General features: G+C 35.9%; 1 protein-coding gene across 5 annotated transcripts in view; it reads left to right on the top strand.

Annotated features, from left to right (window-relative positions):
- ZNF638 (zinc finger protein 638) overlaps positions 1 to 26,213 on the top strand; it is a 115,896-nt gene that overhangs the window by 43,659 nt on the left and 46,024 nt on the right. For all 5 annotated transcript variants that reach the window (XM_033124412.1, XM_033124411.1, XM_033124413.1 and 2 more), the window contains exons 2-6: positions 13,561 to 15,076; positions 19,497 to 19,558; positions 21,366 to 21,404; positions 22,166 to 22,461; positions 24,144 to 24,421. In XM_033124412.1, coding sequence (XP_032980303.1) covers positions 13,561 to 15,076; positions 19,497 to 19,558; positions 21,366 to 21,404; positions 22,166 to 22,461; positions 24,144 to 24,421 — 2,191 coding nt within the window. The remainder of the gene's footprint in view (positions 1 to 13,560; positions 15,077 to 19,496; positions 19,559 to 21,365; positions 21,405 to 22,165; positions 22,462 to 24,143; positions 24,422 to 26,213) is intronic.

The following is a 26,213-nucleotide window of genomic DNA, read 5'->3' as shown; positions in this document are numbered from 1 at the left end:
AAAACACTGAATATAGGGTCTTAGTTTTTAAAAACACTATGTTACATTAGTGTTAAATTTTACTTATGGGAGTTAACCAACTTTGCATGAAGTCATTCAGTGGCACCCCTCCTAGCAGGGTGGGTGTCTTCAAATCAGTGGAAATTTCCCCAAAGATCAAATTATTATGGATTGCACAATGGGCTGACTAACAGTCAATAGTTAGGAGTGAACATGATGCAGAAAAAGAAGGGCCAAGTCCAAACATTTGCTTAGGCCTGATGTTCATCATATTGCAGGTTTTCCATTCCTTTCTGGACTTAGTATTTAACTAAGAAGTTAGGTAGTCTGGTGTTGCACATAGAACTTTGGGTCATTAACTTTTTGAATGAATTAAAGCCCTGGCTGAGAAGAATTCCCTGTCTTCTTTTTTCTTTCCTCAATCCTCTTACACACACACCCCCACACAACTATCCCCCCTCCCACCTATGTTAGAGTAAGTTGCCTATATTGTCCTCTTATCCTAGTATATTTCTTAAGAATAGGATATTTTCTTTCATAGTCACAGCACAGCCATCAAGCTCAGTAAATTTAAGTGATAAAATTCTTTATTGTATTCTGATTATTGACCCAATAATGTCTTTACAGCAGTTTTTGTTAGTTTTTCCCCCTCCAGTATAGGATCAGTATAGGATTAGATAATTACATTTAATTGTCCTGTCTCTTTAGTCTTTACTCTGGAACATTTCCATAGCCTTTATCTTTGCAGAGTTGACACTTTGGAAGAATACAATCTGCTTTTTTCCCCACTGATTTCTTTACAACTTTAAATGTTTTACATGTTTTTCTTAAAAGAAAAATTATCAGACCCCTAACAGTATAAATAAATTCCAGGGATGTGAGAAATTGCAGGCTTGAATGCCAAGTGGTGGCAGAGGCACTTGGATGCTTTTTTGTTTTTAATAGAACATTTCTCATTTTGGATGTGTCTGATTTTTTTCTCCCCTCTTGATTAGATTCAGATTATGCACCCCTGGCCAGAAAAATTACATAAGTGATGCTGTGTCCCCATGGTATCACATCTGGAGGTGCATGATGTCCAGCTGCCACTTGTGGGTGATACTTGATCACCTATTTGGTCAAAATGTTTGATTTTTTTTTTTTTTTTACCCCCTTGAATTAACTGATCTGTGGAGAGACATTTTAGGATTATGCAAATGTCCTACTGTCCATCAAAATTTTACTCTGGGTTTAACATGCACAGGTGATTGATTCTTGCCTGAACCAATCTTTTCTGTGGTAGTTATAAAAATGGTGGTTTTCCAACTTAGAAGTCCCTCTCTATTTACATTGCTCCATTTACATTGGTATGGGGTTATGGGCTCCTGGTTTTCTCCGTGGTTTATAATTTATTACTGGCCAGTTCTTTCTCCCATTTTATATTTATATATTTTGTCTTCAACGGTGAGAGCCCTGGTTCCCAGCACTATCAAAAACATTTAATTATTTGCTCAATCATCTAAAGTAACTTAAGAACTGCTTCACCCATACTACTACAAAAACAAAAAACTACTAAAAAGAGTAAGAATTTGTAGTTCTCCCCTTTCTAGCTCCGCCCAAACTGAGGGTATATAATTCAAATAGGTTCATAATTGACATTCGTTTTCTATTCCCCCTTTAGTGGGTTATGGTATTCATTTGAAAAATGATTGAATTAGTTTGTTTTTAATTTTAGATAGTTTCCCCTCCTTCCTATCCTTGTTCTAATTTTTAATAAAATGTAGGTTGTTAACATGCTTAAAAAAAAAAACTGTAATAAGATGTACTCCGTGAAATACTCCCATTAGCCTTTCATGCCTTTCTATCCATTACCTCTTATAATAAGTAACCAGCTTCATTGTTTTCTGTCTTATCCTACCGATGTTTCTTTTGTAACCATAAGCAGATGTGTGTTTTCTTATTTCCATTTCTTTTACAGAAGTAACATGCTGTATGTGCTCTTTTTTACTTTGTAAAGACTTTAAGCCATTTGGCATTTTATGCTTTTGGCCAGATAGTTTAAGTATGCTTCACTGAAGATTTTTGGAAACCTGTCTTAGGCAGATGGGTACAACTTTAAAAATTTTTTCATTTGGGGAATATTGGGGAACAGTGTGTCTTTCTAGGACCTATCAGCTCCATGTCAAGTTGTTGTTTTCAATCTAGTTGTGGAGGGCGCAGCTCACTGGGCCCGTGTGGGAATTGAACTGATGACCTTGGTGTTATGATAACTGTGCTCCAACCACTGAGCAAACCCTCTCCTCCTCTTTTTTAAGGAGGGCGCAGCTCACAGTGGCCCATGCGGGGGATTGAACCGGCAACCTTGGTGCTACCAGCACCACACTCGAACCAACTGAGTTAACCGGCCGCCCCTGATGGGTACATGTTTTGACTCATGCAATTCATAAAAGACGTGAACAACCAAATGACAGGGCCTCCCAAACGACGAACTGGATAGTGGATGTCTTCAGTACTGCGTTTACCTCTGTGGTCCTGCTTACCTCTGTTACATCAGCTTTATTTTGTTTCATTGTATGTGCTTTCCCACTAAGGCAGTAAACACGCTGTTAACAACATTTGAGTTTTATCAGCATCCACTATTTTTCTCATTTCTGGTTTAAAAAAAATCTCAGAAAGATTTCTTTATTCCAACTTGGATCAGGTGGCTTCTCTTGGATTAATGTGTTATATTTATTGAGTGTAGCCAAGTAAGGAGGACCATCAGTGCACTGGGGGGCATCCTTTACTATGAAGACAATGGTGTGTTACTATGAATACAATTACGTGTACGGTGCACATGATCCTTTTTAAAAAAGTATATCCGATTATACTCACATATTTAACAAAAAGTTGTTTTCCTGGAAATAATAACAATTAAATCATTGCTATGGGGTTGTTAACGCATGGTTGTCATGGTGATGTGTTCTTGTCATTACAAGTTGATCTTCCATTTTTTTCCTAATCTGAAATCATGGTGTTTACCAATCCTTCCAGGTAGCAGTGAAGTTTGTGATGCCTTTCATGTTATCAAATCATGTTGTCTGCTTATTGTTTCTTTGACAGTTTTCTTGAGATACTACATTTTGGCATTTAACATACAGCATGGCACTCTATCCGCACTTACAGCATCTTCAGAACGATGACTTGCATACCTTGTGAGATATAGGGTACAAAACTAATGGTAGAAGAGAGTTGGCTGAGTGGATCTATCTATATACTAGACGAGGTTAGCAGATTGAGTGCCAGTTAAACTGAGGAAAGCATGGAATGACATGTACTCACTCTCGTATTATTCACTAACCAGTGTAATTCCTGCAGTCTTAGGTAGAAATGTGGAGTTATGTATTCTGAGACAAACAGTTCTCTAACAAAGCAATGCCACATGAAGTATTGGGTATATACCTAGAAAAGTAATGTTAATGGTAGTTTTCCCTTTGTGGTAAGATTGTAGAAAACTTCTGCGTGTCATGAGGGTGATCTCTCTTTCTTTTGGGAGGTGGTAATGAACACTTTGTTTTTATAATTAGAAAAACAAAGCTATAAAATAAATTTTTTATATCTATAATACAGCATAGAAAGAACACTGAGAGTTAAGGTTCTAGTGATCTTACCACTTAGTTCCAAGGCCTTATTTAAACTGGGATTCCCTTGCTCACAGAATTTTGTGAGGCTCAAATGAAGTGTTCTGAAGTTCAAGTGTGGGGTTTTATATAAGTCTTTTCTTTGTGAATCTAATGGAGCTATTATAATCTGGCTGACTAATTTTTGATGACACTTAGATTTCAGATTTCTTTCCCAATATCTACAGAAAATTAACAATTCCCTTCCTTCTGAAAGACTACATCATAATAACAGACAGCTCTTGATTGTCCAGGGTAGTGGACATCTCAGAAATACCTCATGGAACCTAATGGTGATAGCTTTTTAATCCATCTAGCCATTTCTTCATGTCTGCCTCAAGAACTCAGTTTGTACTAGTTGCTTCTGACAGAATTTTTATGGTTGACATTTTATTGAATATTTCTTGTTACAGAATGGTATGTTTTAGTTCTTAAAAGGGCACAGAAAAGAGTTTTAATAACTGCTACTTGTCAAAATAATAAAAATTTATTCAGGAGTTCAGAATGTTTTGCGACTATTAAATATCCTGGTTTTGAAAAATATTAAATATAGGAAAATAAAATGTTGATTGAAAGTAGCAAATAGTATAGTTCTGATTTCATACAGTCAAGTTTTATGTACCCTTCTCCCCTTACCATCACATGCATGCATGCACATATACCAAACTCGAAGAAATACCAAAATATTAGTTCACTCTAGGTGATGGTTTTATTGGCAAGGTTTTCATTTACTTTTACTGTTTTCTATAACAAGCATATGTAACTTGTATCATCAGGAAAAATTATTTTAAAAGGTTAATACTATTTAATTGCAATTGTTTTCAAAGGTGTTAATAATTAAGAACTCAGATCTCAACCCAGATTTTTCCAAATTAGTTTAATGATTTCATAAGTGGCTATCCATAAATTCCTATAGGTAAACAAACCTCTATGGCCAAAGCTCCTGGAGTTAAATAAAAAATGCTTTATAATGGCTATATTTATTTGTTCAGTTGTTTTCCAGGTGTTAATGCCAAATTTGCCCTTGTCTTATTGGTTCTTCTTTCTTACCACATTGTTTTTAGGTTATATCATCACCATTCTCAAAAGTCAGAGGGTTTATTTTCTTGAGTGACAGAACCTAGTTCTTAATCAGAGTTTTCTTAATCAAGAACCCTTTGCTTGTTTTGCTTAATTTTCTGTTTCATAAATTAGTTTTTTCCACCAGAAAGATAAAATGAAACAAAAAGAGTGGAATATGAAATTGTTTAATAACTGATATGTCAGTTAAAATCAGGTTAGAAGGATGGGTGTAGGGAATAATGAACTAAAATGAGATTTTAGACCTAAATCTGTATTTGTGATTTATACATTGCTTGTTAATCATAAGTTAGCTGATTTTGGCTTTTGTTAGACCTTGGTGTGGTAATGTTAGATTGAGAAGCATGAAGTTATGTTGGTTTTATATTGCCCCCCTTTTTTATTAATGTTATACTTAATATTTAGCATTTCAACTCTTTATTTTGGAAGTGTTCAAGCGTGTAAAAAAGTAGAGGAAAGGTAGTAAATTCTTAGGAAATCGTCATTCAGCTTCTACAGAAAATATTTTTGCCAGTTCTGCTTCATCAAACTTCCTTACCACCGCCTACCCCTACCCCCCACTCACACACACACCAGTTTTTTCTAGATTATTTTAAAGAAAATCCCAAATTCATCATGTCACTTGTTAAGTATTAATTATTTGAATCTATAAAATTTGATTTTTACGCCAGTTCATCAGCGAATTTATATGGATAACTGAAGATTTTTAGTTTATAATAACCAAGGAAAAAGTGTAACTTTAGACTGGAGCTTACTGTTGTGCTTTTTTCTGATCTGTGTTTTGAGCTTTTTTTTTTTCCCCCAGACTTAAATTATTAGGAATTACTGCTTCAAAACACTTATAAAGAGCAGCTGACTTTTTGTGTTGCTTTTACCTCTGGGGTTGTAGAACGCCTATTATATTGTTCTTACAGGATACGTTCGTTTTCTAGCGATTTTAACTATTTTTTGTGAATCTATTAAGATAGATGTATGTGAAGAGGGACACGAATTATTTTTATTTCTACTTTTCTCATCTCTTACCACCCCCACGCCCCCCAAATTTAACCTCTGCTTTGCAAAGGCAGAGATTTAAAAGGTATTGATGCTCAGTCGTGTGATTTGTCTGCCTGAAAAATCCCCTGCTCAATGAAGGAATACTGGGAGGAAGAGTGGAACACTTATGGGAAAGGCAGCTCCTTGGTACTTAGAAAAAAATCTTGGAGTGGGTTTGATTCTGAGAGGTAGCAGTATTCCAGGTAGTGGAGTATGAATAAAGTATGGAAGCAAAAAATGTGTTGGAAATAGTCAGGAGATCTCAAATAGGCCAGTTTGGCTGTACCAGATCTTAAGTATTATTGTCTAGTAAGATGTGAAGAGTAGATTGGGATCACGTTATGTGCTAAATGCCAGGTTAATGAGTTTGGCTAATATATTGAAGGCCAGCAGTAAAGTGGTAAGAATTTTCATGTAGAAGAATGGTACTAAAAGAAGTGTTTTAAAGATACTGATCAGTGAGTGAGTGAATTGGGACGAGGCAGCTGTGTTGTTGAGTGATGAAGGCTTGTAATAGGGTGGTGATGGTGATGAAAGGAAAAAAGAAAAGTACATATTAGAGATATTGACTGGAATACATAGAATTTTATGATTAGTTAGAGAAGGCGAATAAACTGATTGGGATCTTGTTTACTGAGGGAAGTGGTGGAGAGAGCATAGGGTTGAAATTTGATAGTTTTTGGAGAAAATTCAAAAGTCAATATAAACTAGCTAATAGTTGGCACAAGAAAAATAGGTACCTATCAAATGTTTTTTTCTGTGTTCATAGATGATTTTATCTAATCATCCTGAGGTTACCAAAGATTTGAATGTTTTAACTAAAGCTATGTTTCGTTTTGGTCTAGAATTTTGTAGCTTTGTCAGAAATACGCAGTTAATAGGTTTATTTATAATTTTTAAAGTTATTCCAGCACAGCTGTCTCATTACTGTATTTTCATTCAGAAACTTTAACCCAGGGTATTCTAAAGTTTTTAAAAGTTGATAAATACATGCTTGTTAGACCTTGTTATCTGAAATCTCACTTCTCCCTGTTCTCTCAAAACTCTAGAAGTTACTCATCCTACAAAACTAAACTGAAGCATTCATTACTGCTTCCAGAAATAAATTCTTTTCTGATACTTTAGCATCATAACAATTCTGACAAACTGTACTGCAGTTGGCTTACTTTCTGTTGTTGGGTTGTTTGCACTTTGGCTATAGGAATCTTGTTTTATTTGGCTTTAAAACTCCATAACATAATGCTTCTCGTTATTATTAGATTCAAAAAGTGTTTAATAAATTGAATGAATGATTTTGAATTGATCCCTTTCCTTCAAAATCAGAACGGGAGAAAAGAGATCTGTGGTTGTAAAGAAACAACCTCTGAGAACTTACTGACCATAGCAGTGGAATATATAGCCATCTCCTCACCTCATCCCCCAAAGGAAAGCAGGATTTGGACACTTCTAAGAAAATTTTCAGAGTTTTCGAACCTACTGACATTGCCTATTAAGTGCTTATCTTTGTCAAAAAATCAAAACAACAACAGCAAAAAAACAAAGATGAGATGTACAGAAATGGTGATAAGAAAAAGCATCAGGTATGTGGCAGTGTAAGAGCCAGTCGCTGAAAATTGAGTATGTAGAGAGAAGCGCATAGGGAGTTGTCACAGCTGCCTCAATTTATGCCTTGAAGGCTTAGATTCTGGAACCCCTAAATAGGACTTGTTAACCTTTTTGGGTTACAGGCCTTTTAAAAAATTGAATAGTAGATTTTCTCAGTTTGAATTTACTACTCCTTGCCCGTCTCTCCCCTCCAACAAAACACAAAATAAAACAAAACACTCCTGGTTTCAACATTAACAACTTGTCCTTCGTCTTAAAATTCTGAAGCTTCTCTCCAACCCAGAAAGAGCTTTTGTATGTTTTCTGTGTGGTACCCGACCCTAGCCATTAAAAGCCTTTCAACACTATGGCCTGTGCCCTGTGTTAGAAAAAAAATTCATTTAGAACCTCCATTGGTTTTTTATTTTATTTTATTTTAATTTTAAGCTGTATTTCTCCCTAAGGCCCTGGATGCTGTGTATTACATGGTTTGGAGAATAAGAAAATTGAAAAATTTGAAATTGCTTGTTGAAACACATTAGGAAGTATTTGTTTTAAAAACATTTAAATTGAAATGTAAAGGATTAATTTTTTAGCTATTAGGAAACTCAGTTATCTAGAAAATGGCATATTCTTTAATGGTTATAGATAATAAAGATTATGTTTACTGTATCAAACTTTGTTCTGAGTATCTTGCCATCATTTACCATGATTGTATAAATTCTGTGATATTGACAGTATTTAAAAATTATTGTCAAATTAGTGAATACCATTGTTGGTGAAACCTCTTGAGTTTCTTCTAATAGCAGATTTGGAATACCCAGGACTCTATTACATTTCCTATTTTGGGGTTAGAAATCATCTTGACTTTACATAAGGTAATTTAATATTGTTTACATATTTACATATGTAATACTATTATGGCCATTTCATCTTAACCAGCATTTTATTTTATTTCTTGTTCATAGGCTAATATAAACAAGGAAAATAACTTAAAGGGTTTTTTTTAACCCACTAGTTCTTATCCTTAAGATCTATCCCAACAGGGATGTATAATAGCATTGCTTTTTCCAGCTGCAAAATAATGGATATATACCATAGTTTATTCAACCAGTTTCCAGTCTCTGTAAACCCTCTTAATTGCAGAGGTGTGAGAAGGGAAACTTACAGATGTCTAACTATATTTTATCGTTTTGATTTCTCTAATTCTTATGAGCTACTAGGTCCGTCTTAAAAACTGAAGTGTTCTATGAAGGAATGGATCTGTTCTGGCTTAATAACATTGCGATTTCCCCACCTAGAACAGCAATGCCACTTATTTGTTAAATGGATAAATAACAGCTGGATTTGAAATTACTCTCTTATATATTTATTGTTAAGACAGTTTCTTGGCATTCTTAAAAGATATCCTGACTGACCTGATACTTGATTTTGTACTTTTTTTATTCCCATGGATAGATTGAGAATGCCCTAAAACCTTTGTTACTGTCCTGTGTTAGTCTTTGCATTAAGTAGTTTTACCCTGGGGGCATCATTGTTAAGGCTGATCTTTAAATAAGAGAAAGGTGAGAAAAGTGAAGTGACAAAGAAAGAAAAGGATGCTGATGGTGTGGGGCTTGCCTGGCTTTAAGAAAGATGTGAAGAAATAAGACTTCAGAATTAAATAATTGCTAAGTGAAGTTTATGATGCTTTATATAGGTAGGAAGTTTGACATATAAATACAAGCACCTTTTTAGTCAAAATATTGTATTTGTAGTGAATGTTCTCTAAGAGACAAGATTAAACAGTAACATCTAAATGATTAAAAATGTACTTATACTTTTAAAATAAAATTGAAAATTATGCAGATGAAATATGAATATAGTTAAATTTCATTCACAAATAAAATATTACTTAAAAATTGTTTAACCATCGAAGATAACATTATTTCACATATAGAGTGTAAGCAGACTTGATTATAGTTTCAAAAATGTATTTGTCAGTTCTTACCAATGCCCAGCAATACCCAATATTGTGTTTCATGTTTCTAATTTAAAATTCACATCATTGTAGTGGGAATAGTACTGTAGACAACTAAACACATGTAATTTATAATTCTCTCTTCATGATGATGTTTTGATGAACTACTTTGTTGGAAACCTCTCTACCAGGATTAGAAATGATATGGTAGCATAAGGTGTTTGACAGTTTTATATTAGTGGATTACCGTCTGAAAATGTTACTAAATATAAACTAAACTGAAATACGTTAGACTTAAAAGTCTGAAATTTGGAAGGAGTCGGGATAAAGGTTAGGAGAAGTATTGGCTTAAAGTGTACAGGAGGATTAAAGTAACTTGTTCTCAGAAAGGTTGGTGTAGGAGACCTATTGAAAGTGGTATTTGTTTATAATGGATTTTCCATGATATGCATGCCAAGAGAGAAACTTTCTTATCTCTAGCTAGCAGGTCCTGGGATCAAAATGCTTAATAAATAGCTATGACTGAGCACGCCTCTAACTTGCCTTACCGGGAGAAAGGGGAAAGAGATCTCTTTAGGAGATCTCGAGGGCTGTTAACTTGACTCTGTCCTCATATTAGATTTCAGAGTGGACTAATGAATGATATAGGAAGTCTAGTCTGATTTTTGTTTTTGTTTTTAAGGCTTCTAAAAAATGCAAACAAACCAAACCTCTGCTTATCGATAATTCAAATTCCCTAATTAGGAAAAGGCCTTTTAATTCTTCAAGTATGTTTTAGACTGTTCTGTGAAAGACTAGTGTCTTTTCAGGAGATAATTCAGTGACTACACACTGATACAGATAATGCCAGTTGTTAGATTATTGAAATAAGTCTGCCATGATTAGTAAGTAGCTGTTGCTCCAGCGGTGGGCCTTTCTGTCCCCACTCTTCTAGTCCTTTCCTAAGGACTGCCCTGCCATCACCTTGTGCACAGCAACCAAAACCTGAAGGGAGAGCGGAAGGACGCAGGACCCTGCTGGCACACTGAGGCACAGATTACTGTTCCGATGGTTTGGTGCCTGTGCTTCACCGATTACTAAATATTTCAACTGTCACTCCTGGCTATATACATGAAAACTCGAGGTTGGGAAGTGCACAGTGAAAACAGGGTTTTGATAAGCAGCATAGCATCTCAGCTTTTCAGTATAAAGTAGGTATTGTGCCCCTCCAAGCAGGGCAGCACGTGCGTACACTTCAGACTTTCTTGACAAGGGAACTCCTTTGTAGAAGACCTACAGTCTTCTAGGACACTAGTTTCTGCAGAATACATGTGAAGGGCTGCTCTCTAGCATTTTATAAATGTATATGTACATCAGTGGAAGACAGTGCTACGCACATTAGGAAATACGTAGGTAGGTTTTTGCCGTTAAAGAACTTAAAATGTAGATACTTTCAGCGATACTTGTTTATAGTTCCATGTATAATAATTAGATGACTGAAGTCTCTTTTTTGGTTTGTTATGGGAGAGAAAATATTTGGAAGAATTTGTGCTCCTAAAGTTGTGAGAGGAGTCTTCACCAATTAAAGAAAATAGTGCAGAAAGAGTGTTACTAGATGACTGACTGCTTTTGTAAGCAATGGTTGATTTTTAAGGACCGAGTGAAGACAAAATTGTTCTTGGCAGTATTTGTATTTTGTAGAAGGTAAATACAGTTTCATGTGATTGTTTAAAAAGACCTGGAGTTTGTTATAAATGAACATTATTTAGAGAATTTGGATATCATTGTTCAGTAAGCTTGTGTCTGCTGCTTGTATCTGGTGAATCAGAAGCCTGTGTAATTTTTATTGTATTTTTGTGTTTCATTCTAATTTGAAAATTAATAATCTGTATGTCAGTTATGAGGACTTTAGATGTGATCATTTAGATAACAAATATTTGAGGGTATTTTGAGTAGTAAGGTTATATCCTTGGGAGGTTAGACAACAACGTACATGCCTTCAAGTGACAATCGATTGTTGAAGAAGATTGCACGTATGAACACAAAAACATAAAAGAGTGAAAGGTACGAGTCCCCAGATGGTATAAGCAATAAATAAGAAAGTTTGTTGGAAGACTGACTCTGGTCCTTCTTGGTCAAGGAAGGTTTGATGAAGTCTGACCTTGAAGAATGAGTAAAATCAAATAACTCAGGTCCAGGACAAGGTTTTATTTATTTACTGTATTTTGCCATGTATAATGTGCACTTTTTTGCCCACATTTGTAAGGGAAAAATAAGGATGCGCATTATACATGGGTAGTACTAATTCCATGTCTATAAAAATGTTTTTAATTCATTTATGTTTATGAGTTAAAAATGTAACTCTAGAAATCAATAATGATATCTGTATGCAAAATAATACCCTGGAATACAGTTGATTGGTTTTGTTGAACTTATGACCAACTTGTAACGACGAAGAGTTCTTGGCCTTCTACGATGCATAAATACTGTAAATTTGTTACCGGCACATCAAATTTCTTGTAGCTTGTATCTGTTCTTGTGTTTGTAATTACTACATAAAATTTTTTGTACCATAATATATTTAAAAAACAAATGCTAAAAGTCGTTTATAATATGAAAAACAAGTACCTAAATGTAAACAAATAAGAATTTGAATAAAAAAATTAAAATGAAAGATTTTTTTCCCTGGAAATTTGGGCCAAAAACGTGGGAGTGCATTATACATGGGAGCACATTATATGTGGCAAAATACGATATTTTGATTGGCAGACATAAAGGCAGGTGGGAAGAGCAAAATAGGAGGAAAGGCCTAGCTGGAGTAAGTGTTTGGTAAAATTAGAAGTGTAGAGATTGAACAGATTGGTTGGACCTTAAACATAAAGCTAAGAAGTAAGTACAGGGAATGAGATTCTCTTGGATATTTGAACAGGAGTGATGTGGCAAAAATGGCCTTTTATAAAGATTAAATGTAACAGCATGCAAGATGGTTGGAAGGGTGAGTGTTAACCAGATAAAGCCCATTTCTCAGCCAAATTAACATTTCACTAACGTATATAAAGAAGAATATATAATAGAATTACGAATGAAATTGTAGCTTGAATCAAAAGTGCTGATCATCCAATAGGATCCATAGTGTGGGTTTCCATAGTAGTGTAAATGCCTGAAGACCTCATGTTTCCCACCCTGCAGGTGATAGAAAGCATAGGCATAGTCTTTGGTTTTTAACAGAGAAGGGCAAGTACTGTGACTGCTGGCCTTGGTCCTGAATGATAGCTAAAGTATTATTTCTCTGAGAAGTCCTTTGGAATGCGTGCTGCATTGTGATAGGCTAGGCAGCTACTAGTTTTCACTAATACAGTGCCTGGGAACTGCAAGATAGCCTTGCTCACATCTGTTAGTAGTAAGAGCATGGATTATGGGGCCAAATTATCTTCAGTACAAATCTCGGCCCAGCCACTTATAAGTGACTTAACTTCTGGGCCTTAGTGCCCTCCTTTGTAAAGCTACATGTCTTAGTGGGTTACTGAAATGAATCCATGTAAAGCACTTAGAACAGTCGTTAGCACATGTACAACGTTCTATAAAGTTAATCTTGTTATACCTTTGTCTATACTCTATGAAGGGAATCCAAGAGAAAGGTGACTGACTTTGTTACATATTATGTTGTATGTTATAATCAATTCCATGCTGCTGCACACTCAACGTCAGACTCTGTAGGCAAGTTATTGGTGACTAGTTTTCATCTTAAACAACTGTTTAACAGCAGAAACTTAAGGACAGTCTAATTGCTATATGGAATTTATTAGATGGGATTCCAAGGAAGCTGTGTCTTGGAAAAAATGGGACTTGTAAAATTTTAGGCTTATAGTTCCTATTTTTATTGTGTGTACATCTGATAACATGTTAAGTGTGTGCCTTCCTAAGTATTTTAATGCCTTCATCTTTTTTCTTTTCAGTATTAAAGCGTGAAATAAATCCCCACTGTATTTCAAGATTATTAGGAAGGAGTTGTAATTCCCACTCAGCACCTAGGACAGCACCCAGTGCGCCACAGTAGACATGAACTCTGGCTTGAGGTTTGGGGTTTGTGTTCTGGATTCGGGAAAGAAAAGAAGAGAAAGCTTTTGGGAAAGTTTAAAATCCTCGTAAACACTTTCTTTAAAAGTGTATGAAATGCAGAATGGTTTCATGGCTGTGTTTCAAAATGTTTTACACTGGCTGTAGAACCCACTTCATGAAGTAGTTTGAGTTAAAATGATCTAATATTTGTGTTTTAACTTTCAGCTTTGTGTTATTCTTGGAAAATTTCGCACCACTTGTGAATTCCTTGAACCTGGGCATTGCAAACCCACTTCTGTTGGGCCCATCTCCTTTGCACTTTGCTCACATTAAGACTCAGTTGGCGCTTCAGCAGCTGAATGCCGTTGCCTCACATAGTTCAACACCACCTTATACTTTATTAAATCAGGCTTTCTTGAAAATAGCCATGTCGAGACCCGGGTTTAATCCTCGAGGAAACTTTCCACTTCAAAGGCCACGAGCACCTAACCCTTCTGGGATGAGGCCTCCAGGACCATTTATGAGGCCTGGATCTATGGATCTTCCAAGATTTTACCCAGCAGGGAGAGCCTGTGGAATTCCACACAGATTTGCTGGCCATGAATCTTATCAGAACATGGGACCACAGAGAATGAATGTTCAGGTAACTCAACACCAAACTGATCCAAGATTGACCAAAGAAAAATTGGGTTTTCATGAAGCGCAACAAAAGAAGGGGAAGCCTCATGGTAGCCGGTGGGATGATGAGCCTCAGATACCTGCATCAGTGGGAGTGAAACGGAGTTCTATGACACAGGTTGCAGAGCAGAGCCCTAAAGTGCAGAGCCGCTATACAAAAGAGAGTGCCTCAAGTATCTTAGCAAGTTTTGGATTATCTAATGAAGACTTAGAAGAACTCAGTCGCTATCCTGATGAACAGTTAACTCCTGAAAATATGCCATTAATTTTGAGGGATATAAGAATGCGAAAAATGGGGCGCCGATTACCTAACATACCTTCTCAAAGCAGAAATAAAGAAACACTTGGTAGTGAGGCAGTTTCAAGTAATGTGATTGATTATGGGCATGCAAGCAAATATGGCTACACGGAAGATCCACTTGAAGTATGTATTTATGATCCTGAATTTCCAACTGATGAGATCAAGAATGAATTTCGGTCACAGCAGAGTATTTCTGCATCTGTTCCCCCACCAAATGTGATATGTAATTCTATGTTTCCTGTTGAAGACGTGTTTCGACAGATGGACTTTCCCAGTGAGTCCTCCAATAATCAGTCCTTTTTCCCAGTTGAGAGGGGAACCAAGATGTCAGGCTTACACATTTCAGGAAGACAGTCAGTCCTTGCACCTGTAAAATCTGTCAGCCAATCCATTAGCCAAACAGTTAACCAGACACTGAGTCAGTCTCTGATTCCTCCTCCAATGAACCAGCAGCCTTTTTCATCAGAATTAATTTCAGCTGTAAGCCCACAAGAGCGGATCCCACGGAAGCCTGTGATTAATTCATCTCATGTACACGGATCAGGAGGAAGTAAGAAGAATTACCAGTCAGAGGCTGACATTCCCATTCAGTCTCCCTTTGGGATTGTGAAAGCATCCTGGCTACCAAAGTTTTCACACGCTGATGCCCAGAAGATGAAGAGACTTCCAACTCCTTCTATGATGAATGATTATTATGCAGCGTCTCCAAGAATATTTCCACATTTGTGTTCTCTGTGTAACGTAGAATGTAGTCATTTGAAGGTGAGTGTTTTTAAAGATCACTGTATAATGATACTCAGCGCCCAAGTTTCCTCTCAATTCTCGTGTATGCTTAATTGTCACGTAATGCTCAGACATTAAGGAAATGACAGAAATGAATTTTGATTGCGACAGCAACGCTTAGTTGTAATCTAAGTAGCCCTGGCCTCAGTACTGAATTGAGTGTTAGGCTTTCTGTTTTCCTGTGACTGCACGCCACATGGTTTGTCCATTTATTTTGAACTTTTGATTAGTTATCTCAAAATTTATGCAACATAAATTTATATAACATAAATTGTATACTTATAAGACAGTGTCATGTGAGTCACTTTTATCTCAATAAGAGAATCTGTTAGCTTAAAAAAAAGCTGGAATAAAACATTTGTACTGCACACTTTGAAGAGACAGTATATTCTAGCCTTCCATGTATCTACCTATCTTGAGCTAAAGATAGTTAATGTCAATTTAAATATTTTCTGACTCTATCTAGACTAGGATTTTTAGTGTTGCATGAGAAAGAGCTTCCTAAAATAACTTGATCCATAGCAAAATTGAGTCAGGAGGAGTTATTTAGGGACCAGCTGTGGGCTCAGTCAGAATAGAGTGTAAAATTATAGAAGTTTAGAGAAAAATCTTCTAAAAATAAAGCCTTAGGTATCTTCATGGTTAGTATAATTAGTGTAGGACATTACTCCTCAGCACGAGGGGTAATGTAGAATCTACTATTTGATAGTAATCATTGGTGGATTTGAGTAGGAATTTCCAGAGATGTTTTATTTACTTACATATATTTGGAAACCACTATTTCTTCTATTTACTGGTGCAATTTGTAAATTTATATCATAAACGGTCAGGAAGGAATGTACTTCCCATGGGAACAAGCTTTCGTTCAAGGCCATAGCGTTGGTTATACATTTTGAATAGGCTGAAAAAAAATCTGGATGTTAATTCTCTTATTTTTTTCTCCTTCCAGTGCTGCCCTTTTATTGTCTTTTTGTTACTCACTCACCAGGTTTCAGCCAAAAAGAATCTGATACCTAGACCTGATGCTTTTTGTCTTAAGGTTAACTTCAGCAAAGAAAAGCAGCATTCTACCTGACTTATGCCATATTTGCTGAGTTGTAATAAAATAATAGTTGCCTTACCCTATCAAAGGGAGTAGTAAAGTCTTGAAAAATCTCAGTAATTCATAACACTTAGTTATAATCTGTAAGTAGCCCTAGCCTGAACACTGAATTCTGTTAGGCTCTCTGTATTCCATTTGTTTTGAACTTTAAATTCGTCATGATGAATCCAAGAAACACATCTTAAAGAACTTAAAAGTTTTCGTTTTCTTTCTGTAGAATAGAAAAGGTGTACATTTGTGCAGCTGGTATTTACTGATTACCAGTTTTGTACACGACTCTATTAAGTGCTGGGGCAGAAATGAAGAATGTAAAATGTAGATGTTGTTCATAAACAGTTTATACAGTCTCATTGTCTCCTAATTACACACCTAAGGAATAAAAAAAAAAACAACCAGAGGCCAACAAATGGTTTGGTGATTATATTTAACTTGTTTGGGTATGCTGTAGGGGAGAGATATTTAATATTTCTATCTTAATTTCAGGCTTGTATCAGTTCTGTGATATGTAATTCTCTTATTTTTCAGCATTATCCAGCATTATCAATTTAGCAATATGTAATTTAAAAGAAGTGTAAATATACTTCCTGCCATCACCAGGCTTGTAGTCTAGTTAGCTAAAACTCATTGAGGGATAGTGACTCCTACACCCCATCTTTCCGGACTCGAATGATCTGGGAGGGAAGACGTCATGGCGTAGGTTGCAGATGGGTCTTAAATGATGAATAGGCTTCAGGATACCTAGGGGAGGAAGGGTAACATTTCAAATAGAGCAACAATTGAGTACAAAGGGCCTCGAAAAGCTATCCTACGAAGTTTAGACTTCAGGTGAGAGGCATCGGGAAGCTACTTAAGGTTCTTGATATGTGAAGTGACATGTTAAAAGTGTATTTTAAGGAGATAAATCTGGCTGAAGTGTGCAGGGTGAATAGGAGTGAGAATCTGAAATCTATAGGGCACTTAGTTTGAGGCTTCCCTGGTGAAAGGCTGAATTCATATAATAAAAGTAAAATTCTGAGAGGAAAAGAAATCATTAAGTGATTAGAGCTCAAAGAGATTGATTGCCGTTTAAAACAAACACTTTTAAAAGGCAGAACAGCACAGTGGAGCTAACCAATGAATTCTTCAGCACTAGATGACTAAAGGATAGGGTTTTGTGAACACAGACTTGCATGACATAAGCTACCTCTCGTTTCTGTGATATGTCTTGCTGCCTTGTAAGTGTGTATATATGAGTATGTGAAATAACTGTGGCCAATAAATGTAAATTAACCAGTTGCAAATTTTTTCTTGGTTAAGGACCATTTAATGATGTTCTCCACCCATGGAGTCTTTAAAAACTGTAGCCTGACAAAAGCAACAATAGGATATGAAATGTATTTTTTTCCCCTAAATTGGGATTTAGTCATTAGAGGAGGAGCTGTCTTGAGCTTAGAAGTCATGTCTTATTGACTGTCCTCGGTTTAGAAGGCTGTTCTTTGTTTTAAAACTGTGTCTTTCTGACTGAAATAATTCAGTTTGAGAACCGACAAAAGATTTTTGAGGTAGTTAGTTGGAGGATGGAGAGTGAGCTCTGATATGGGTAGGTATTTTTATGGTTTGATTCTGGGCTCCCTCAAGTCTGTAGTCCTTGTAGCGTCTCCTACTTAGTAGGTAATTATCACTTCTTCTCTGGAGAGGCAGTACTGCTCCGAGTCCCTTTTCTAATCTGCATACTGTTACTTAGTGGGAACTGAGGTGGAATAGATATATTTACTGAACTTAAAGCAAGTAATGTCAGTGAGTAAAGTGGACCTATTAAAAGAGAGTGTGTGTGTGTATGTGTGTGTAGAACTGGAAAGAATATGCTTACTTAAATAGGGCAGCTGTCAGCATTAGCTGATAGTTGCTGTATAGAATACATACATATCCAGTATTACACTTTCATGTTTTTTTTAAGAAAACCTGGAAATCTGGATTTGGGCGTAAAATCTCTGGATTTTTAAATGTTGACGACTTATTAAAAAAAACAACAACACTTTGTGGTCCAAATAAATCATGCTCATTCTACCTGCCAGTGTGTCTGTTTGATGTAAATAGTGTTCAGTTAATGTCAAAGACATGGGTTTAGCAGTACTAGAGACCTGATAACTGCCAATCTCTCCTAGCTTTCTATTTGTATCGCTGAACAGGATGTGCAAACGTTGCGTTTTTGCAGTCTACAATCAGTTCCATGTCTTAATGAAATAGTTTAGGATTTGTCATAACCTGTTGCTGAGTATTTCAAGTAGCATTCACTTATTTTCACATAGTTCTTGACAAGGCAGATTCCATAATTAGTGTCAACTTTGATTTTAACTGTGGCAATTTCTAGTTCGTCTTCAGCAATGACAGAGTGTTTTTTTGAAATGAAAATGAATAACATTTTTCTCAAGGAAAGTTTTCAAATACAGAACTGTTCAGTAAGTAAGTTTTCTGCCTGTCCAAATGCTGGAGAAACAATAAAACACTGAATATGTTGCTTTTAACTAATTGTTTCACTTGGGGAACTGTATCTTTGAAAACTGTATTGCTTTTTTAAAAATCTGATGTGTCTTCCAGGACCTATTTATGGGTACACAATTAATTTTAGGGCAGATTTGTAAATGAAGTAATGTATAAGAAAGCATTTTGTTCATTGTAAAGCTTTATATGTAAGGGAAATATATTGTGTCTTTGAAATGGTGTTACTTTCCCTTAAATAAATTAGATTTGATCAGTAGCAGCTTTTCATTTTTACTAATTTTATCCTTTGCCAATATAGTGAGTACCTTGTTTGGAATGGTGGTACTAGCCTAAGAGGTAGGATTTTTTGTTGTTAATGTTATTAGCATGAATTTTAGAGGTAAAGTCATTGAAACCGCATATTTTGAAGATGCCATTTCAGGTACCATTTTGTTTATAGAGTTTTTGGTGTTCTTTGGAATGTTGTTTTAATATTTGAGATGAGTTGTTTAATATGTTTACTATGATCCATGCTTTTATATTCTTCAAGTTTAAATATGTGTTTGGTTGCAAAATGAGTATACATGGGTGTGATTTTTAAAATGCTTTCTATACTAAAATGTTTTAAAATGGCATCAGAGAGGTATATGGTCTTAAGTGCCTTTGTTTGGAGGCCATTGTTTTTGTTTGTAAAATTTTGGTGAGTAGCGAAATGCTGTTTGTAGCTAGATTTGTTTAATTTTTGAAAAAAGTATGCGATGTCATTTTAAACAGCCTAATTTCATTAGTCAGTATGAGGAATATTCTAATTTCAGCACTTTTCCCCTTTTATAATAGGATTGGATTCAGCATCAAAATACATCTACTCATATTGAGAGCTGCCGTCAGTTACATGAACAGTAAGAACAATTTTTTTCTTTTTTATAGGTAGCAGATTTACAAAAAAGTTAATGCTCATGTATGACTATTTAATACCTTCACTGTGGTACCTTGGAGAAAAAATATTTTTAGAAAGCTATTGCCTGTCTGAAGTACTAATTTTATAGAAGTATATAATGTCAGATAAATTAAGTTCGCGAACTCACCCTAGAAAAAATGCTACATACCTCATTGCTGAATATCACTACGGTCACCTTCTAAGTACTCCCCTTGGGAAGCTGTGGACCGACGCCAGCGCCTAGTCCACCCTTCAAAGCAATTTTGGAACTCTTTTTCTGGAACGGCCATCAGAGCTATCATCGTATTACCCTTGATGTCCTGAATGTCATCAAAATGTCTTCTTTTTACTATTTTCTTTATCTTTGGATAAAGAAAGATGTCATTGGGGGCCAGATCAGGTGAGTAGGGAGGGTGCTCCAATACAGTTATGTGTTTACTGGCTAAAAACTCCCTCACAGACAGTGCCATGTGAGCTGGTGCATTGCTGTGATGCAGGAGCCATGAATTGTTGGCAAAAAGTTCAGCTCCTCTAAGTTTTTCATACAGCCTTTTCAGTATTTCCAAAAAGTAAACTTTGTTAACTGTCCAGTTGGTACAAATTCATAATGGGTAATCCCTCTGATACCAGAAAAGGTTAGCAACATTGTTGCAACAAGTTCACGAACTTAATTGTCAGACCTCATAGCTGTGGCTTCTACATGCCCGGTTTCTAAATATTTCAGCCCTCATCTTTTCCTCTGATTTCAGATATTTATTTATTTATTTATTTTTATTGGGGAACCGTGTGTTTCTCCAGGGCCCATCAACTCCAAGTCATTGTCCTTCAATCTAGTTGTGGAGGGCGCAGCTCAGCTCCAAATCCAGTTGCCGTTCTTAGTCTTTAGTTGCAGGGGGCGCAGCCCACCATCCCCTGGGGGAATTGAACCAGCAACCTTGTTGTTGACATGACAGCTGGCGCTCTAACCAACTGAGCCATTTGGCTGCCCCACAGATTACTTATTTCTGTTTGTTCTGAAAACATTCCTGTGTTGTTTTCGCTTCAGAAATGTATTGATTCCCCCTTGCCTTTTACTTATGTGCAACTTCCTTACCTAATTTCCAGGACCATCACAGTTTGTCTCTGAGCTACCTTTCCAGGTCCCCCCACCCCCCACCTAATTCCTTTTCATTATTTGCATGCTGCAGCCAGACCGGTTTCTGGAATAGAACAAATGTTTTGCCTCCAGTCCGTTTTTTCTGTGTTGCCACTGCATGAGATGTAGCCTGATTCATGCCTACTGATAGACCTTTTTAAAGGCTATCTGTAAAGCCTTTTCTGTGAATTCTCTCCTGATTCCTCCTACTCTAGATGTGTCTTTGTGAGGACCAGTTGGTACACGTAAGGGGTACCATTCATGTTATATTCTATAGGATGGTGCCCCCTGAATTCTGTAAAATGTGTTAACTGTCTTCCCTCTTTTATCTCCTACCTAAGCTTGTGTATTGTACCTCTTAACACTTTTATATCTACTGCCTGTTTTACTTAAAAAAATTTGGAAACTTTTAAAGTATGGGGAATGTGTTTCTTTTCCCTGAATTGCCTGCTAGCATAATACTGTTTATTGAATTAGAAACTCAAAATATTTTATTCCCAAGAAAATTTTCGTATTTTAAGATACTAATAAATCACTATGTAAACATAATTTTGAACACATTTATTGCAGAGAAAGATTATTTGACCTTTGTCTTATTTTTAACTGTTAATTAATATTGTTTATTCTTAAATAGGTATCCTGATTGGAATCCTGAGATCCTCCCATCGAGAAGGTAATTATTCTTTTTATTAGTGGTATTATTGAAACTCAGTTTTCTTTTAAAAGTAAGCAAGTACTTGTTTTTAAAGGTATTGTTTTGAATTGAGTCCTGTTTTGACCATTTTTACTTTTAAACAGCAGGCAAATGCAACAATATCTATAAATCTTTCTTTAATTACCCCAGCTTAAGTGTGATAGCTCTTCTATGTGAACTACTTTTTTTCCGTCTTTTCTCAGTATACTTGATGCTTTTATTATTATTTTATATTTGTGGAATCTTAGGTTATAAATGCCTTGAAGGCTGGAAATGGCTTTATTAAGCTTTATATCCCTTAGAGGTTCCCTCTTCAATGTGTGTACGTACAAGTACAGAAGTCAAATATTGTATTTGTAGATGGCATAATCTTTCAGGGAAAAATTTTTTTGAAAAGCACTTATTTATGTAAATCATTTCCTGAATTCTTTATATAACTTAATACTTTCAAAACATAATTGGATATAGTAGTAGTACATGAAAAGCCCAAGAAATTGATGATGATATTCTGTAAATTAGCAAAACAGAGGGATCCAATTAGAGGGCTGATCATCTCTTCTGATTATCTTATTTATCTCAAGCCTGAATTACATCATAACAAACAGGTTTTTTATTTTAATAAATACATAATATCAGAGTTTGGTATTGTTAAGTCTGTTTTTAAGAAGGTACTTCTGTCATTTAAATTGTTTAAATTTACATTAAATTGCTGTATCTTGTTTGTCTTTTGTACTTTGTAGAAATGAAGGCAATAGAAAAGAAAATGAAACTCCAAGAAGACGTTCTCATTCCCCCAGTCCTAGACATTCTAGGAGATCAAGCTCAAGTCACAGATTCCATCGATCTCGAAGCCCAACAGCACGTTACATGTACAGACCAAGAAGTCGAAGTCCAAGGGTTTGCCATCGTTTCTTTCCTCGATACAGATCCAGATCCCGTTCACCATATCGAATGAGAAATCCATTTAGAGGTAGTCCAAAAAGCTACCCTTCAGTGAGCCCTGAAAGGACATCGAGGAGATCAGTGAGATCATCAGGTATACTTACGGTCATGAATAAAGCTACCTATTTTGCCTAAATTTTTTTTAGGTTATATTAGTTTGAATTTTATATTTCTATATTTTTAATAATTTTGAAATGGTGACTTACATACTAATATCAAGATTTAACAGAAGTTGACATTTGAGCTATTGCTTCAGCACTTTTTAAACCTTTCAAGGTTTTTAAGAAATGAAATATTCTATTTTATTAAATTTTAGAATTGCTGTATGAAATCTGACCCACGTCCCAATCTAGTTTATTCTTCTTCCTTTTATTAGCTATCAGAAGAAATGTAGGAGGGTATCCGCCCCACATCAAATTTGAAAACCAAGGTTATACAAACATCTTAATTTGCCTTAAAATAATAATTGATTATAGACTTGTCCTCCATGAATTAATTTAAAACTTTTTGAAATTATTCATGTTTTCAACCTGTGTGTTAATACTGATTTAGTGACCTTTCTAGAAATAACCCTTTTATATATTATACATATTTTCTTGGAGATCTTTTCAGAGGTCTGCGAGGTCTTCCCTTTTCCAACTAACTACACGTCTGTGTGAAGCTGGATTTTCTTCATACATTTCAACCAGAATAACATATCCAGCACAAGCAGATGGGAGAATTGAGTTGTCTTCCTTTAAGTCCAATACTAAAGTGTTTAGAAAAATGTACAGCGGTGCTACTCATTTAATTTTTTGTTTTGGAAATTCAAGTTTTTTAAAAGTAAAATATTTATGTTAACACAGGTGTTTATTATTAGTAAGTGAATTAATAATTAGTTTTAAATTCCACTTTAATTTCTCCTGTGGTTAATAGTGATGAATTGAATGTAAACAAAAGCTCTATGGAGTCCTCAATTTTTAAGAGTGTAAAGGAATATGGAAACCAAACATTTGAGGACCACTGGTGTAAGAGAAGCTCACTGAATAAAGGAACTTCATGTAAAGGCCTTTTGAGTGAATAATTAAAGACTAGATATTTTTGTGTGTGTGCGAGGTCTGACAGTTAAGTTTGTGAACTTGTTTGATATCAGAGGGATTATTCATTATGAACTTGTACCAACTGGACAAACAGTTAACTAAGTTTACTATTTGGAAGTGCAGTAAATGCTGCGTGAAAAACTTAGATGACAACTTTTCTCCAACAATTCATGGCTCTTGCATCACGACAATGCACCAGCTCACAAGACACTGTCTGTGAGGGAGTTTTTAGCTAGTAAACAAATCACTGTAATGGAACATCCTCCTTACTTACCTGATCTGGCCTCCAGTGACTTCTTTCTTTACCCGAAGATAAAGGAAATATTCAAAGTAAGGCACTTTGATGACATTCAGGACATCAAGGGTAATACGATGACAACTTTGATGGCCATTCCAGAAAACGAGTTCCAAAGTTGCTTTGAAGGGTAGACTAGGCTCTGGTGTCGGTGCATAGCTTCCCAAGGGGAGCACTTCGAAGGTGACCATAGTGATATTCAACAGTGAGGTATGTAGCACTTTTCTAGGATGAGTTCGCGAATTTAATTGTCTGACCTTGCTTGTATGCTCTGTAGTTGACCTGACAGTGGTTGTATGTGGTAAATGTTTGGGTAATTGAGGAATTCTTTTGTAATATGGTGAGATAGTTCCTATCTTGAGTTCTTTTTAATTAAGGTTGTATTTATATCCCTTTTACTAGATAGAAAAAGAGCATTAGAAGATGTAGCACAACGATCTGGGCATGTGTTGGAACTCAATAAACAGAAACATCTGGAAGCAGTTGATAAAGGACAGTCACCAGCACAAAAGCCTAAAACTGGTAGTGGATCAAAACCATCAGTTAAATCTACAAGCTCTGCAAAGAATGATTCAAATTTAGGAGGATATTCTACTCGTTACAAGTCAAAGAATCTTGAAGATGGCACCTTAGCAGAATGTAAACAGGTGTGCAATAAACCTGTTTCTCTCCAGCGTAAGGTCAGTACTTTAATTTGTTAGTTCAAGTGTGTGCGTAGATTTGCTATTATGACAATGAGAAAACATTTGTCTGAATTTTTTATTTTCATTTTCCCAAAATTTGAAATCATGACTTGTTAACGTTGGTATGGATTATTTTATTGGTTTGTCTCATGAATATAATAAAACCAACAATTCAAAATCTTGTAGCTTAATTCCTAGAGGTTTGGCATTTGATGTATCAAAAGTGAGAACATTTTGATGGTTTGTTGTTTTGGACTAGCTACACAAGCAGATCATGATGAGTTTTGCTATCTGATTGGGGAAGTGAATGTAATCACCAGTGAGTTTTTGTAGTCTTTGTTAGTAAGCTGTAAGAGTGAATCTGTACGGGGAATTGATCATTTTCAACCTGTTCTATGCTTTTTGCAGTTCAGTTCAGAACTCAAATACTCTTTTGTCCAGTGTAGAATACGAGATGTGATCAAACAATACGGTTCATGTTTAAATAAAAATTACAGTAAAAGACTCATTGCCATTAATCTTCCTCAAAGTACTCCCCCTTGCTTCCAACACACTTATTCCATGGTTCTTGCCATTTCCTGAAGCAGTTCTCAAAGTCATCTTTCTTGAGTGTCTTTAGTTGCACTGTTGTGACTGCCTCAATGTCCTGAATCATTGTGACTTTGGGGAAGAGCCAGAAGTCACATGATGTCAGATTCGGTGAATATGGAGGATGAGGACACACCGTAATGTTTTTATTGGACAGAAATTGCCGTATACCAAAAGTGATGTGTGACACGGAGCATTGTCATGATGGAAGATGATTTATGGCACACTTTTAAAACACCTTCTCTCAACTTTAGCTCACATCTGACTGATTACACAGAACAAGTTGAAACGTGTCACACACACACTGTTAACTAAGGTTCAACGCTGCGCTTCCCAAATGGAAGATCCCTGCCTTTCCATTGGATGTTACTCAGCAGCAGCATTCACCGTATTTTGTAATCACAATGGAAAGGCTCTGTGTCACATACCGCTTCTGCTACAGCAATTGCTGTCGAATAAAAACATTACGGTGTGTCCTCATCTACCTTATTCACTGGATCTGGCATCGTGCGACTTCTTGCTCTTCCCCAAAGTCAGAATGACCATGAAAGGAAAACGTTTTGAATTGATTCAGGACATCGAGGCAACCACAGTAGCGCAATTAAAGATACTCACAGAAGACGGCTTCTAGAATTGCTTCAGAAAGTGGCAAGAACAATGAGATAAGTATGTTTGAAGTGAGGGGGATTAATGGCAATGTGTCTTTTACTGTAATAATATATTTTTATTTATTTATTTACTTTTATTGGGGAACTGTGTTTTTCCAGGACCCATCAGCTCCAACTCATTGTCCTTCAATCTAGCTGTAGAGGGCGCAGCTCAGCTCCAAATCTGGTCGCTGTTTTCCGTCTAGTTGCAGGGGGTGCATGCAGCCCACTATCCCCTGTGGGAATTGAACCGGCAACCTTGTTAATAGCTCACGCTCTAACCAACTGAGCCATCAGCTGCATATATATATATATTTTAATGTAAACATTCACGGTATTTTTTAATCACACCTGGTATTCTGTTTTTGGGGTACTGATTTATTGGTGTTCTTTGACTTTTAACCTGCTAGTTACAATACTGAGGCATTGTTTGTCTATGTAATTTTAATTAAATCACTACTGTAGTAAACAATAGATAAAGCATCCTGAGATTATCAGAGTAACTGCTAATAGGCCAGATTATCAAATATTTAGTTTATTGTAATAGGCGAACC

This window comes from Rhinolophus ferrumequinum, chromosome 13 (genome assembly GCF_004115265.2).
Source record: "Rhinolophus ferrumequinum isolate MPI-CBG mRhiFer1 chromosome 13, mRhiFer1_v1.p, whole genome shotgun sequence".
NCBI classification, from domain to species: Eukaryota; Metazoa; Chordata; class Mammalia; order Chiroptera; family Rhinolophidae; genus Rhinolophus; species Rhinolophus ferrumequinum.
The sequence above is the reverse complement of the archived record's forward strand: the minus strand, read 5'-3'. Positions and strand labels throughout refer to the sequence as shown.